The sequence below is a fragment of the Peromyscus californicus genome, unplaced genomic scaffold (genome assembly GCF_007827085.1).
Source record: "Peromyscus californicus insignis strain IS unplaced genomic scaffold, ASM782708v3 Scaffold_22__1_contigs__length_63687245, whole genome shotgun sequence".
Taxonomy (NCBI): Eukaryota; Metazoa; Chordata; class Mammalia; order Rodentia; family Cricetidae; genus Peromyscus; species Peromyscus californicus.
In genome coordinates this window covers 16,826,582-16,842,131 of record NW_026294525.1, presented here as the reverse complement: position 1 = coordinate 16,842,131, position 15,550 = coordinate 16,826,582, and the positions used below count along the sequence as shown (strand labels likewise).

The 15,550-nt window shown below is 43.0% G+C and overlaps 1 protein-coding gene across 2 annotated transcripts in view; it reads left to right on the top strand.

Annotated features, from left to right (window-relative positions):
- Window positions 1–61: 61 nt before the first annotated feature.
- Pcmt1 (protein-L-isoaspartate (D-aspartate) O-methyltransferase) overlaps window positions 62–15,550 on the top strand; it is a 35,250-nt gene continuing 19,761 nt past the window's right edge. For both annotated transcript variants that reach the window (XM_052750985.1, XM_052750986.1), the window contains exons 1-2: window positions 62–416; window positions 14,534–14,638. In XM_052750985.1, the coding sequence (XP_052606945.1) occupies window positions 188–416; window positions 14,534–14,638 (334 nt within the window). In that variant the 5' untranslated portion in view covers window positions 62–187. The remainder of the gene's footprint in view (window positions 417–14,533; window positions 14,639–15,550) is intronic.

Here is a 15,550-nt window from a genome sequence, read left to right as displayed (position 1 = left end):
CTCAGCAAGGGGAACCCAGCAGCGTTGACTCGCCCGACCTCGACCTCGCCACGGTCACCCAGCACCGGCTGCCACCCACCGGCTACCGGCGTCTCTCCAGGCCTCCCCCCCCCCCCCCCCGCCTCCGGCCCCGCCCGGCCGCACCCGGGGCTGCGCGGCGTCACAGAGCGCATGCGTGCCGCGGGGGATGCCGGGAGCGCGCAGTGGCGGCAGCGGCAGCGACGGCAGTAACAGCGGCCGCTCGAGCGGGGACAGCAGCGGGGCGGTGACCGTGTGGGAGGTGGTCTCACTCCTGGGGAAATTGCTGGGGACCGTCGCCGCGCTGAAGGTGGTTCTGTACCTGCTCCGGGTGTGCTTCGCGATGGCCTGGAAATCCGGCGGCGCCAGCCACTCGGAGCTAATCCACAACCTCCGCAGTAAGTGCCACCCCCGCCCGGCGTGGGCCACGGAGAAGGGCCAGGCCTGGACGCTGTCCCCCCCCCCGCCCCCCCACACGCCCGCCTGACCGTCCGGAACGTTCGGTCTGCACCCCTGCGCCTGCTGGAGGGCGTCTGTGCGCGGTTGCACCGGGAGTCCCGGGCGGCGTGCGTTTGCGGTGTCCTCCCCCGGGACCCGTCACTCGGCGCCGTGGACGGGAAGGGGAGAGAAGCCTCAAGGGGGCTGCTGGCTGCGGGTGGGACGGGGCCGTCGCCTCTTGGCGGGCATGCGGGGACAGAGGGTGCGGCACAGGTGGCGGGGCTGTTGCTGGAGTCTGCCGTCCAACCGGCGAGGGGCGTGACTTCGGGATGGGGAAGTGCGGGCTTGTATTCCTGGTGACTGGGCTGGCACCGCGGGGACACCACCCTCACAGCCTGCGGGTTCTCTCACTGTCCTCCCCGGTCGATTATTCCCTGCGAGCTTTCTTCTGCCTCCCCCGCCCTCTGTTTTTTCCTTTGGAGGGAGATGCGGCTGTTTGATACCAGCAAGGGGAGGGAGAGGACGTTCTGAGTACTGCCGTTACGGGTGGGTGCTGGGAGCAGTCTCTCAGGCTGCTGTCCAGAGTATAGGCTCTTTGCGGGGGGCCAAGGGATTGATTGTCTGTTAAGGGCATGCTGTTCCTAAGAGACTCTGTTTGGAGCCTTTGGAGGTCCTGAATCCAGCCGACCATTGTGTCTATAAAATGTGCTAACTTTTTTTTTTCCAGGACCGTCCTTTGGCTTTTAAAAGCGTGTATGGAAAGTTTTAAAAAAGAATAGCATTCTCTGTAGTTATTGTATTCCTTCCTTTGATGATAGTTTTAGGATGGAATGAATGCTGTGTCACGTACCTTTTAAAATTGAAATGGAGCATTGTCTGGTTCAGAGACCAAGGCGAACTACAAGTTCATAGTTTCACTCTGGTCAGAATTCACAGTTCCTTCTGCCACCAATTAAAAAAAATAATCATAGTTTTTCAGGTGAAGTTCTTAATTTTCTTGTACTTTTTTTTTTTTTTTAAGAAAAGCTTTTCATGTGTCTTCCTTACCTCTTAACTCTATTCATAATCACCTCAAGGGCAGGAACCATAAAAAAAAAAATTGAATTTTCTCAGAGTCAGTACTTATCTTTTCCCCAGGAATGCCAATTCGGTGTCCGTTATATGCCAAGATCTTTATAGAGAGCAAAAGGGTGAGTGAGAGAAATAAGTAGGACTGTCAGGTACTTAATATATTCACCACTGCACTTTAAAAATAATACTTAAATAAAATAGACACTTAGGTTTTTGTGGTGCTTGAGTTTAAACCTGGGGTTTTAGACACACTGGACAAGTGCCCTCCCATAAGTGTCTTGCCAGCCTCTAAAATTTAGGGCATTTCATTGAGGTCTTAGAAATGTGATCATGCTGATATTGAAGTAAAGGGATCTGCAGATTGGAAGCTGGGGTTACGGTTTTAATTTTTTTTTTTTTTTTTTTTTTTACAAAGATGTGCTCATGGTTTGCTTAGGTTTAATATTGTAATTGATTGAAAGTATTTACTTTTTCTTTTGTATTTGAAGAAAGGAGTTGTTTGATTTCTAGTTGATACATCATTTGTTCTCTTTGAGACTGTAATGATAGATTCCTTGTCATTCATTGGCTTATGTTGTGGTAACTGTTCTTTGGTAAATTTGAACAGTTTCTCCAAAGCTTGAGTATGTCTTCCAGTCCTGGGTCATCTGCAGAGCTGGTTCAACTGCTGGGGCTGGAGACTGTGTAGCTAACAAATTCTTTTTTTTGTTGTTATTTTGTTTTGTTTGAGATAGGGTTTCTCTGTGTAGCCCTGACTGACATGGAACTCTGCAATATAGGCCAGGCTGGTTTGGAGCTCAGAGATCCACCTACCTCTGCCTCTAGAGTGCTGGGATTCAAGGTGATAACAAATTCTTAAGTTGTATGTGTGCAGCTGTAAACCCAGGGACTACATAGAGGCAGAGAACTGAAAATTACAAAGCTAAATTCTGCCACTGTTTTAGCTTTATCAGTTATATATTTTAAAATAAAGTTTTAGAAAAAGTCTATAGTTGAGCTTTTTAGAACTTTCTTCATGGCTGACTCAGTGCTCGGTGGTTGGTGATGGCAAACTTGTTTCTCTTGCAGGCGCTCTTGCCAGGGCAATTTGGGGTCCACCAGAGCCCTAATAAGTTGGGTTGCTGGAAGGTAGTGATCTTTTTGTGACTGGACCCCTTTCAGCAGTGTCTTCTTGGCTTGCAGAGCCTTCCCACCTGCTTTGATTTTATGAGGGACACTTGCTTCTTGCTTGGATTTCAGTGCCCCCCCCCCCCCAGGGTTTCTCTGTGTAACAGCTTTGGCTGTCCTGGATCTCGCTTTGTAGGCCAGGCTGGCCTCGAACTCACAGAGATCCACCTGCCTCTGCCTCCTGAGTGCTGGGATCAAAGGTGTGCGGCTCAGTGTCATCTCTTCACATTTAAAATGCTACACTGGCCACTTAAAACAAGATGAGCAACTCCTTCTCCTCCTCCTCTTCTCAACTTGTTTTTATTTGTAAAAAGAAAAAAAAAACTTCAATGCAATTCCTTAATGTATGGGTTATTTCTAATTTCTACTTATGTTTCCTTTGTATCCTTGACTGTTTCATTTTGCAAATATAATGTTTGTAGGATTACCAATCACCCATTGTATACTTGAATGCTTCAAATACAATGTTTGTAGGATTATCAATCATCAATGAATACTTGAATGCTTCCTCTTTATTGTTATTTGATTATTTTTATTTTATGTGCATTGGTGTTTTTCCTGCGTGTGTGTCTGTGTGAGGATGTTGGAAGCCCTGGAACTGGAGTTACAGTCTTGAGCTGCCAGGGGAGTGTTGGGAATTGAACCTCTAAAAGAGCAGCCATTGCTCTCAACACTGAGCCATTTCTTCAGCCCCATGCTTCCTCTTTGTTCTTTTATTTATAAAGATTTTCAGGACAATGTCTCCAAAGCTAGCCATGAATTTTGGAGTTCAATCATCCTTGTTCAACCTCTTGAGTAACTGGCTTACAGGCACTTGGCGTTGCATGCAGTGGAGTAACTTCTGTGTGCCAATCACTAGGGATAAAGGGAAGAGCAAAACAAATACCCACTCCTTTTTGTAGTTTTCTTCTACAGCAAGCAGCTAAGTAAAGTAAATAGTACCTCACAGGATGACCACTGTCAAAGCCTGGGACAGTGGGTTTGTAGTTGCAGGAGAGAATGCCTCACCAGAATATCCTTTGAGCAAAGGTTTGGTGAAGGGGCAGACCAGCCACGAGGATGGATAGAGCTGAGGTGTGAACAGCTCAGACAGAGGCAGTTGCAAGTGCTAGGTTTGGGTATGAGGTGTGGGAAAAAGACTGGGACAAGTCAAGTATAGGACCCCAGAGTTTAGGCTTGGCAGCTGGGATGGAGTTGGAAACAAGTGAGTGAATGAGTGAGTGAACAGCACATTTTATTTGGGGTTGGCTTTGCAGAGAGAGGAGCAGATCAGGAATTTATTTGGGAGAAAGAACAGATTTGATTCATATTTGAATATATAAGATTACGATAATTTATAGTTGTTGAGTCCTAAAAACATTTACTTTTTGTTGTTGTTGTTTCTGTTAGTTTAGTGTTTTGAAATGGTGGCTTTTGTAGCCTACATTGTCCTCAAACTTGTTGTGTAGTTGAGAATGCCATTGAACTTCTGATCCTCCTGTCTGTACTTCTGAAGTGCCAGCTTTTTCCTCCCTCGTCTGGGGATTGACTCTAGGGCCTCATGCATACTAAGCAAGTGCTGTACCCCTGGGCTGTATCCCTAGCACCCTTTTTTGAGTCAGGTTCTTGTGAACACACTGCAGGCTAGGATGCTCTCAGACTGAAGGTGCTTGCAAATATGCTTCCTGAGGACTGGGTTTACTGCTGTGTACCACCATGCTGGCTCTACCGGGTTTACTTTTGCAAAGAAAATGATTTTCTTTTTCTTTCTTTCTTTCTTTCTTTCTTTCTTTCTTTCTTTCTTTCTTTCTTTCTTTCTTTCTTTCCCTTTCCCCTTCCCCTCCCTCTTCTTCCCCTCCCTCTTCTTCCCCTTCCTCTTCTCCCCCTTCCCCTTGCTTCCTTCTCCCTCCCTCTCTCCCTTTCTTCCTTTCTTTTGGCTTCTCAAGATAGGGTTTCTCTGTGCAACTGCCCTAGCTAGCTGTCCTGGGCTTCAATTTGTAGATCAGGCTGGCCTTGAACTCATAGAGATCCTCCTACCTCTGCCTTCCAAGTGCTGGAATCAAAGATGTGCGACAACACACCCCACTAAAATGGTTCTCTTACCCCACTCACAGCATCTGTGCTTAGTTAGTAGTGTACCTAGTGGAAATGAGCATTTTGTCTTAATAGCCCTTTACTCGTTACATGCACATTAGATAAACATGACCAGCTCATAAGAGCCTAAGAAATTGGATCTCTCTCTCTCTCTCTCTCTCTCTCTCTCTCTCTCTCTCTCTCTGTGTGTGTGTGTGTGTGTGTGTGTGTGTGTGTGTGTGTGTACATGTGGAGGTCAGAGGACAACTTTACAGAGTCAGTTCTCTCCTTCCACTTTACATGGGTTCCAGGCATCAAATTCAGGTCATCAGGCATGTCAGTAAGCACGTTTACCCACTGAGCCATCTCGGGGTAGTTTTACTGACAGATAGTAACTCATGGTGTGTACATAGGACACTATTTCATTTTTATGATTTAAAATTTTGATATTAGGTGACCTGGGGATGTTGCTCAATGGTAGTTCTTATCTGGCATGCATGAGGTCAGGATTTAGTTTCCTGTACCATACCAAGGGGGGAAAAATCAATGTGTATCTACTTACATTTAACTTAAGTAAAAACTACATTGAATTTTCAGTTCTGCCATGCTTCAAGGCCTTGGTAGCTTTATGAAGTTAGTGGCTACCCTGCTGAAAAATACAGTTATACAATATACCCTCTGTCACAGGAAGTTCTGTTGGATCTAGATGATTGGCTCGTTTACATGCTACTTACAGTGGAATTAAGCTGTAGGAAGAGAAAGTTACATTGGATTGTTACATGTACTTGTACTAGTATTGGTGTCTTCTGACTGAGGTGCTTGAGGGGTCACAGTGAAAACCAAGGACCATTGTGTGATGGAGAGCAAAAGAGTTGGCATATTAGATGATACTTTGATGGGACTGAAGTGCCCAGTTTAGCATAGCGAAGGTTTTAGGGAATAATAAAACACTTGAAATATGTAGAAGAGGGTAAAGCAGGTGGCAGATGTGACTCATTATAAGGAAGAACTCAACAGAGCCTACCCTAACAATCAAAAGTTTGCTTTGAAGTTAGGTGGTGGTGGTGTATGCTTTTAATCCCAGCACTCAGGAGGCAGAGGCAGGCAGAGTTCTGAGTTCTGTTCCAAACTGGTCTACAGAGTGAGTTCCAGGATAGCCAGGGCTACACAGAGAAACCTGTCTCAAAAAAGAAAAAAAAATTGTTTTGAAAAGTGATGCTTTCTGTCACTAGGTATACTAAAGCAGAGGATGGCTGACTATTTCACTGTAAGGGACGATACAGAGGGATTTGTTATCATATTTGAATATATACTAGTTCTAAGAGGAACATTCCAAATCCAAGATTGTGTGATTTTAAAATAGCATTAAAGATTGCATAATGCTTATGGAGTATGTATGTTTCAGGGGCCAGGCAAAGAAGCAAACATTTTAACATTAACTGCCAATGTTACCTACTTTTACATATGGATGAAAAGGCACCTAAAAAACATAGCCTTCTCCTTTGGGAAGTAACGTTGAAACAGTTTACTTTTACAGACCAACTAAAACCGACATGTGTAGAGGACAACAATGTACATTTGAATAACACCTGGTACTTAGATGACACACTTTGTCTTTGCTTGCTGTTATGTAAGCTACTTCTTTGATTATAGTGCAGTTTTAAATCTAGTTTCTTTTAGACTTTATATCCTCAGTGTGTGTGTTGAGTCTACCTCATTTAATCATTCTGGATGAGAAGTAAAAGGTGAAAAATTTATTTGTTTGTTGATACTTGAGAAGAAATGCAAGATAAATCATATTAACTCTTATAAACTAATAAAATGGGATAGTACTTCTTTTATTGAGACACCCCCCACCCCTCACCCCCACCCCCCAACCCCCACGCGTGCGACACTTCCCCACCCCCTTCATCTTTTGGCACTGGGAATCAAATTCAAGGCTTTCACATACTAGGTAAGTACTCTACCACTGAGCTACATCCTCAGCCCTTGAGATGAATCTTTATAATGAGTTTGGGGAAAGTTTTACCAGAGTTTAAATCCGTCTAATTTACACCTACACTGGTCCTCCTCATTTCTCCAATGTTTATTTGTATCCCATGAAACTATTTCCATGCCACCCCACCCCCAGCAGTCCTTCCATAGCCACCGCTTTTGCTGTATTGTCATTGTTAGGTTTCCAGCACTGTTATCGGTTCCTTGAGATAACCAGTTGTAAAGAGGAAAGGTTCCTTGGGGATGGTTATGGAGGTCTCAGTCTGACTGGTTGGCCCTGTTGCTTTGGGTTTGTGTTAAGGTAGCACATCATGGCCAAATAGAACCCTCAGTTCATGGCCAGGTAGTGAGAGATGGAGAGGAGACCAGGGTACCAATGACCTGAAGACTTCTCACTGATCACCACTTCTGAGGCTTCTACCACTTCCCACTGTTGCCTAGCTGGGACCAAGATTTGGGGGGAAATTGCAGACTCAAACTATGACATTCTGCTCCTGGCTCCTTGAGGCCCATGTCCACCTCACAAAATAAAATACATGGGCTGCAGAGATGGCTCAGAGGTTAAGAGCACTGACTGCTCTTCCAGAGGTCCTGAGTTCAATTTCCAGCAACCACATGGTGGTTCACAACCATCTGTAATGAGATCCGGTGCCCTCCTGTGGCCTACAGGCATACATGCCATACGCATAATAAATAAATAAATAAGTAAGTAAGTAAGTAAGTAAAAATAAATAAATACCAAAAAAAAAAGATTTAAAAAAAAATGCCAGGCGGTGGTGGCGCACGCCTTTAATCCCAGCACTCGGGAGGAAGAGGCAGGCAGATCTCTGTGAGTTCAAGGCCAGCCTGGTCTACAAAGCGAGTTCTAGGAAAGGCACAAAGCTACACAGAGAAACCCTGTCTTGAAACCCCCCCCAAAATAATAATAAAAAATAATAAAATAAAATACATTTTAGTCCTCCAAGAGTTCCCGGTCTTCATTGTTCTGGTGATGCTCAGTAGTCCAAAGTCTCTGAGACTGAAGGCAGAATTAGCTGTGATTCCCTGTAAGAAACCAAAAATGCATATCCCATTCTTCTAAAATAGAGTGGTGGGACAAGCAATGGCATACATTTACATCCCAAGAGGGAGTAATTGGAGAATAGAAAGATGGGATCAGACAAACCCAAGGCAACGCCCCAGCAGGGCAAACATAAAATCCTTTCTGTATCCGGTATTCAGGATGTTCGCTAACAGACGTGAACACTCAGGGTTTGGGTGACCCCACCTGCAGGTTTTTGTTTTAACACTCGTTCAGCCTCTTACAGATGTGTACACTGCCTGTCGTTTTCTTTGGCAGGTGTTCCATGTTCCTAGTAATTCTGACTTTCTGGAATCTTCCTGCAGCCTACACTTCACTCCCTCAGCTTCATTATTTTTGCGTAGTTCAGGACTCCTTACAGGGGCCCCCAACTCTGCCATAGGTTGTCTGGCTTTTCCTTTGTATTCTTAGGGGATATCTCTACCGTTACATAATTTTAATTAAAAAAAGATTTATTTATTTAATGTCTGTGAGTGTTTTGTGTGCATATATGTATGGGCACCATAGTGTGCCTGTGCTTATGTAATCGAGAAGAGGATTTCAAATCTTCTGTTACAAAAGCTACAGGCATTGTAAGATGCCACTGGGTGCTGGGAACCATACCTCCATCCTCTGCAGGAGCAGTAAATGCTAGTAACTACTGAGCCATCCCTCCAGGCCCATAACTGGGCCTTCTCAATGCCTGGAAAACTATCATAAGGATAACGCCAAGGTCTACCTCCATGTACAGTGGAACCAACTGATGTCCATCCCTGGGTGGTCTTGCCACAGGTCCAAAAAAATAGGGCAAATCAAACATGGATTGAAGTCTTCAAAACTGTGAACCAGAATATACCTGAACATAAATTACCTTAGGTACTTATTGTGACGAGAGAAAACTGACTAATAGAAAGTGGTGTTACATTGTAGGGCCGCTGACTACAGCTATACCTGAAACAGTGCAATGCAGTCCCGGGAGCTTGTTCATGGGAAGAATCTGGAAAAGGTAGAAGAAGCAAGCTAGGAAAAGCTTAAGATGCTGAAAGCACAGTTTAGCAGGTGATTCTGGTAGAGACTGGGAGGACTAGAATACAGATTAGAATGCAGACAGTAAATACTGTGCAGATGAGGTTCCCATGGAAACGATCCTGGTGGCAATTGGACTAAGTGTCACCTCACCCTGTTAACCTTTTGGGAAACAGTAGGACTACATTTTATCCATGCCCGAGACTGGGAGCCTGAGCTTAAATCAACAGACCAGTTTATCTTGTAGAGGAAATTTCAGAGCAAAAACAGTGTTCAGGCTGTGGCATGAATATTACCAGCTAAATGCTTTTAGCCAAATTTATAGCGAGAAGTAGGAGTAAAAAGAACAGAGCAGAATGATTGGCGAAGCTTGTAGTTTGGCCAGAAAAATACCTACAAAAAGTATACCTAAAAAAGAAATACTGATGAGCTGTTAAAAAAAAGATGAGTGCCATTAAAAATAAGCCAAATGCTTTGCATCAGAACAATATGCATCTCAGGACCTTACTCCTTACAATAGAAATTTTATTTCAAAAACTGTCCGTGCAGGGCTGGAGCAAAAAAAGAAAATATATTAATGCCCATGGATCTAGGAAGGTAGCTCAGTTGGCAAGGTGCCTGTCTTACAAGCACAAGGGACTGAGCCCAATCCCCAGAGCCCAAGTTTAAAATATAAAAATAAAAAATAAAAAAAGCCAAGCATGGTGATATATACTTGTAATCCCACAGGATGGATCCCTGTGACCAGTGGCCAACCGACCTAGCCCACTTGGTGACTTCCAGGCCAGTGATGGATCAAGAGTGACACTGTCTCAGAAAAAAAAAAGGTGGACATTGTCTAAAGAAGAACACCCAAGGTGGTCCTCTGGTCTCCTTTTTTAAGTTGGCAGAACAGACTTACTCACCTTTCAGAATAAAATATATTATCAACTTTAGTAAACATAGCAACATAGCCCTAAGAACAGGCTGTCCTCAAACTCACAGAGATCAGCCTGCCTCTGCCTCCTGAGTGCTGGCATTAAAGGCATATCCCACCATGCCCAGCCTCTTGTGTAATATTTTTGTGGGTTTTTTTCCCCTTAAATTTGATTTACCCTCTGTCCCTTTCTACATCCCAAATTGGAAGGAAAAATGTATCCATTCTTAATATAGCCCTTAGTTTTTCTGACTTTTTAAAATTTGGCTTATAATTTAAATTCTGTTAAAACCCTAATAAGTTCTGATTTGGATCTGCTACATATTTGGACTCATAATAGCCATTTTTATAGTTAATTAATTAGGGTCCCGGTACCCTAAGGTTGCAAGCAGATTGAGTATGGGTGGCTCCAAAGCTGCTCACTATTTCAGGTAGACTAACGGTGATTGGACGTGTAGCCTCTAATTAGGCCATACATGCAAAGCAAAACAGCACATTACCTTTTTGGCACATCTAAAGATAAATCAGTTATATTTGAAAGAAATATTCCTTCACAGTGGTGGTTATAGATGACATAGATTGCCAAAAATAAGAAAATCATTTAATGCAGCTTGGTTTAGCATCTGATGTGGGTACTGATAATTGAACTAGGGTTCTTTGGAAGAGCAGCTGGTGCTCTTAACTGCTCTCCATCTCTTCAGCCCCTTTTGCATTGTCAGAAACATTTTTTATTTGCCCCCCCTTTTTTATTTTTAATCTTCACAGTTATAGGGTTGTGACCTATAGTTTAAGAAGCTAGGCTCAGGCTGGAGAGATGGTCAGCCATTAAAAGCTAGGCTCCCAACCAAAAATATAAGAAGCTAGGCTCTAGAAGGACCCACAGGAAGGGTTGTGTTGTGTGCACCCCTAAATTCTTGAAACAGTGGTAACTCCTTATTGCCGTTTTTCTTCTGAGCTTCTTGAAAACTGCTTCATTCTTGCTTTGCTTTGAATGGTCTCTAAAAAACCTCATGTTACCTCCTGCTTTTAACCTGCCTTGAGGTTCTAATTCTTTTCTTTTTTCTTTAAAATGGATCAGTTTTCCAGAATTTGTTTTAAAGTTGATTATTCCTGGATTGCTTACTTTCTGGGGAGCTTCAGATCATCTGTGTAGTCATCCATCGAAGCGCTTTGATCTTCCTTTTCTTTTTAGAGTAGCCTTGACTGAGGCCAGCTTAGTTTTCCTTTGTCTCTGGTGTGGGGAGGGCTTCAGGCCACCCCCAGGAGCTCTGTGATTGACAGGGTTGCAATAGGTGATGATGTCGGTGGTGGAGGTGAAAAATGGGAGGGAGAAAGAGATGCTGCTGCGTTCATCAGATTCTTCTTGCCTTTCCGTTTCCTGCGCTCTGTCACGTCTTGCCCCAAGGCACTCCCTCTTCCCTGTTGAACAGTGCCTGCTTGCTGCCTGCCTGTTCAAGTGTTTTCTTCCTTACACAGCTTTACTGTGGTAAATCCCATGCAGTATAATTTATCCATTTAAATCGTGTCATTCAAGGGTTTTGCTGTGTTTACAGAGATGTCCATCCGCTGCTGTGGTCACATTAACATTTTCATTATCTAGAAAGGCACCTGTCTCACATTCCTAGTTTTCCAACATCCTCAACTTTTAGCAACTACTAATCTATTTTTAATGTATGGATTTACCGATTTTGGATATTTTATTTAAAATTCATACAATATAAAGCAATTTATAACTGACCTCTTCCATAATTTTTTTCAGGTTCATCTGCATTTTATGAATTAATACTTCATCCTGTTTTGTGATTAAGTGATGTTCCATTGCACAGATACACCACATTTTACACAATTCATCCTTTGATGAACATTTGGATTGTTTCTGTCTTCTTTTTGACTGACTATTCTAAATAGTGCTGTGAGCATTTGTGTGTATGTTTATAGGTAGTTACAAGTTTTCATTTCTTTTGGAAATATACCTAGGAGTGGAATTACTCATCATTTGGTAACTTCATGTTTAGCCACTCTAAACTGGCTGTACCATTTTTTTTATTCCCATTAGATGTACACAAGGATTCTAATTTCTCACATCCTTATAATACTTATTATCATCTGACTTTTTTTTTGAAGGAGTCACGATCTTACTGTGTTGTCCAGGCTGGCCTCAAATTCCTGAGACTACAAACTGACTTTGGCTTCTTATGTTACTTTTAGTCATCTTAGTGAGTAACAAATGGTGTTTCATGGTGGTTAAAATTTGTATTTTTCTGATGACTAATGATGGTTGGCACATTTTCATGTATTAGGGATCAATTGTGTATCTTTGGAGAAATGTCTAGTTAGATTTTTGCACATTTTAAAATCAGGTCTTTTTTTTCTAACTTTTTTTAGAATTAAGTTTTTTAAAATTATGTTGTATAGAAGATGCAGGTGCTGGGAATCAAATGGGGGCCCTCTGCGATAGTAGTATTTGCTCTTAACCGTGGAGCTGTCTTCCCAGTCCCCGAGCAATCTTGAAAACTTTCTGGGTTGTATTTTTGGTAGATCAGAGACTGATCCCAGGGCCTTGAGGCATGCTAGACAAGTTCCCTGCTACTGAGTGCAGTCCCCAGCTCTAGCTGACTGTAGAGTCCTAAGTCACTAGACTTCCTCTAGGGTCTCATGTCATCCTGCTGGCATGCTCAAGTTCACTGTGCAGGGGCAGATGACCTTGAACTTGTTATCCTTCTGCCTCCACCTCCCACGTGCCACCACACCTAGCCAAGACTTCTCAGGTGAATGATTCATAGTGTCAAGCCTTTGGAAACACTATTGCTTTTCAGTTTGGATGCTTTTGTTGTAATATCTAAGAATCCATTGTCAGATCTAAAATTTTGAATACTTAGCCAACATTTTCTTTTTAAACATTTTCTTTTTTTAGATTTATTTTATGTGTTTGAGTATTTTACCTGCATATATGTGCACCATGTGCATGCCTGCTGCATCAGATTCTCATGGAACCCAACCATGTGAGTGCTAGGAATAGAACTGGTTTTCTGCAGGAACAGCCAGTGATCTGAACCACTGAGCCATCTCTCTAGCCCCTCATCATCTTTTCTTCGATGAAGGTTTTCATGTGGCTCTTATATTTAGGTGTGAGTTTTTGTTTTGTTTTGGTTTTGGTTTTTTGAGACAGGGTTTCTCTGTGTAACTTTGGCTGTCCTGGAACTCACTTTGTAGACCAAGTTGGCCTCTAACTCATTGAGATCTGCCTGCCTCTGCCTCTCAAGTGCTAGGATTAAAGGCATGTCCCACCACCACCCAGCAGATATTTAGTTTTTTTTTTTTTTAATCTGCCTTTTTTATCTATGGCACAGGGAAGGGTTAAAACCTTTTGCCTGTGGCTCTCTGGTTGTCTCAGCATCATTTATTTAAGTCCTCTTTTATCATTGGATGGTCTTGGAACCCTTGGCCTAACGACTTGTAAGACTTTCCTTGAGCCAGTGCTGTGATCTTCCAAAGCCTGGACATGTGTTGAAGGGGCAGAGGAGGGGATAGAGTGTGTGTGTGTGTATGTGTGTGTGTGTGTGTGTGTGTGTGTGTGTGTGTGTGTGTGTGTGTGTTGGGGGGGCAGGAATGCAGTTTGATTCAACAGGACTCTGTAGCCAGTGTTGGTTCAAACTTCGGGAGTCAGTCTAACCTTGAGTCGTTTATTTTAGATCTATTTAAGCACTGCATAATTTGGTAAAAATTATTCTGGTGATAATGAACTCAATCCAGCATGCACAAGAAAGCATACATGAATCTCCTTGAGGAACAAAGTAAGCTAAATACAAGTCAGACATGGCTACATCAAAACTCTTTGTAAAGTCCATAAAGATAGGTTCATAGTCCATAAAGATTGACTGAGAAAAACAAGCTTACAGTAAAGGTCTGGAGGAGGGTCAGGTGCTAGAAGAGTCTCTGGCCACAAAGATAGCGCAAAGGTCACCAGAGTAGAGAAGGCACATCGGCTTCAGGCTTCTGGGTGGATAACAGGTATAACATTCCTTCCCTTGAAGGATTCCAGGTCCCCTTGGTGCTTCTCTGTGAGCACAAGGCCTCTGTGCCTCCCACAGTACTTAGCACTGTACTTCCTTTTGGGGGAATGACTTTGTATTCTCTTTCTGGGAGAGTGATGCTATAGGTCATTTTGGTTTTGTTTCTGCCCTTTCTTGATCTCAGGTTTAGGGTTTTATTGTATTGTCTTTTTTGAACAGCTGTATGACCATCATTAGTTTTCCAAAATTGAAAGTTCCACAATTGATGAATAAATGACATTAGTTTGGATAAATAGTTAAGCTACTCATGTTGCTTTAACTGAAGTCTCATTTTTTTAAAGTAGCTATTTATAGACTGGGTAGTGGTGGTGCATGCCTTTAATCCCAGCATAATTTCTAACTCAGGACTCTCCTGAACCTCAGCTTGTCTTGACTGCTGAATGCTCCTGCTTGTGTGACCATAGCTCTCGATTACTCCTGATTCCTTTCCAGGCTTTCTCATATCATCAAGTGACTGTCCCCTCACCTGTTACCCCACTTCGAGTCCGGTCCAGTCATTGAGTCGGCTCAGTATACGTTACTGAATGTAACTGAAACCTCCTCGTTTCTCCACCCTGACTGCTGTCATTAGAGCCAAGTGACCGCTGCCTGCATCGTGGCGGCGGCGGCGACTTCTGGTCTTACCCGTTTCAGTCTGTACTCTGCAGTGCAGCCAGAGTGATTCTGAAATACATCTGATGTCACATCTGCTTCAAATAGCTGTCTCATTCATTTCAGAGAATGGAATCATCAAGACAGATAAAGTATTTGAAGTGATGCTGGCTACAGACCGCTCCCACTATGCAAAATCAAACCCTTACATGGATTCTCCACAGTCAATAGGTAAGCTTGATATTTCTCAGAAGTTGCATTTTCTTCAGTGACTCTGTAATTTTATGAGTAGGAAAAGAGCGGTATACCGATATGCCTTAGAACCCCAGTAATTGAAATTTTCTCACTCAATTTTATAATCCCAACCTACCCTTTGTAACAAAATGCATCTTCTTATATGTCTTTAAAAATATATTTTGTGAATCAGGAAGTTTGGGGATTTTTTAAGGAAAAACAAAACTTTATAGAAAATTAAGAGTTTTAGCTGAATGCTAAGTTTGAGGATCCTTCTTTTGAATTTGCATATTGGCATTGATTTTTCAAATCAGCATTTAAAGGGAATAAGTAAGTCATTATTGGCTTTTCTGTTTTACTGGCCCTGATGCTTTGGCTTTCCTTTGTCTTTAGAAAGTTCCATATTTAACTCCTTGTCCTGAAGCAGGTTTTGCTGAGCTGCTGAGCCTTGGCAGTGGGCGCCTTTGAGGCTTAGAAGTGCCTCAGGGTTCTGTGGGCCAGCTGCCATGTCTTCTTTTGAAGCACTGTGACAGTCAGCAAGAAGATCCTGGGGAGCTTCTGAACCCCAAGGCACCTGCTACCACCGCTCAGTGAAGACTGCTTCCGAGGCAGAAGCAGGTAAATAAGTCTTGAGATTCTAACACCGGAAGGAAGAAAGACAGGGGCTGAAAACTAGCACCAGACAGTGATTGAGCACTGGACGGCAACAGAGGAGCACACTGAAGTGCTCACTCGTCTCTAGCTGGTCGTCTGACTTTTTAAAGTGTTGTCCGAAGTGTGAGACTAATTTTGTTAAGATTTTGCATGCTTACTCTACTGAAGCAAGTTTTTCTTTTCATAAATCTGAAGAAATAAGTGAAAAATAATCTATCAATTCTCAGTGTATTGAAATCCTTCCTGGTGCAAGCC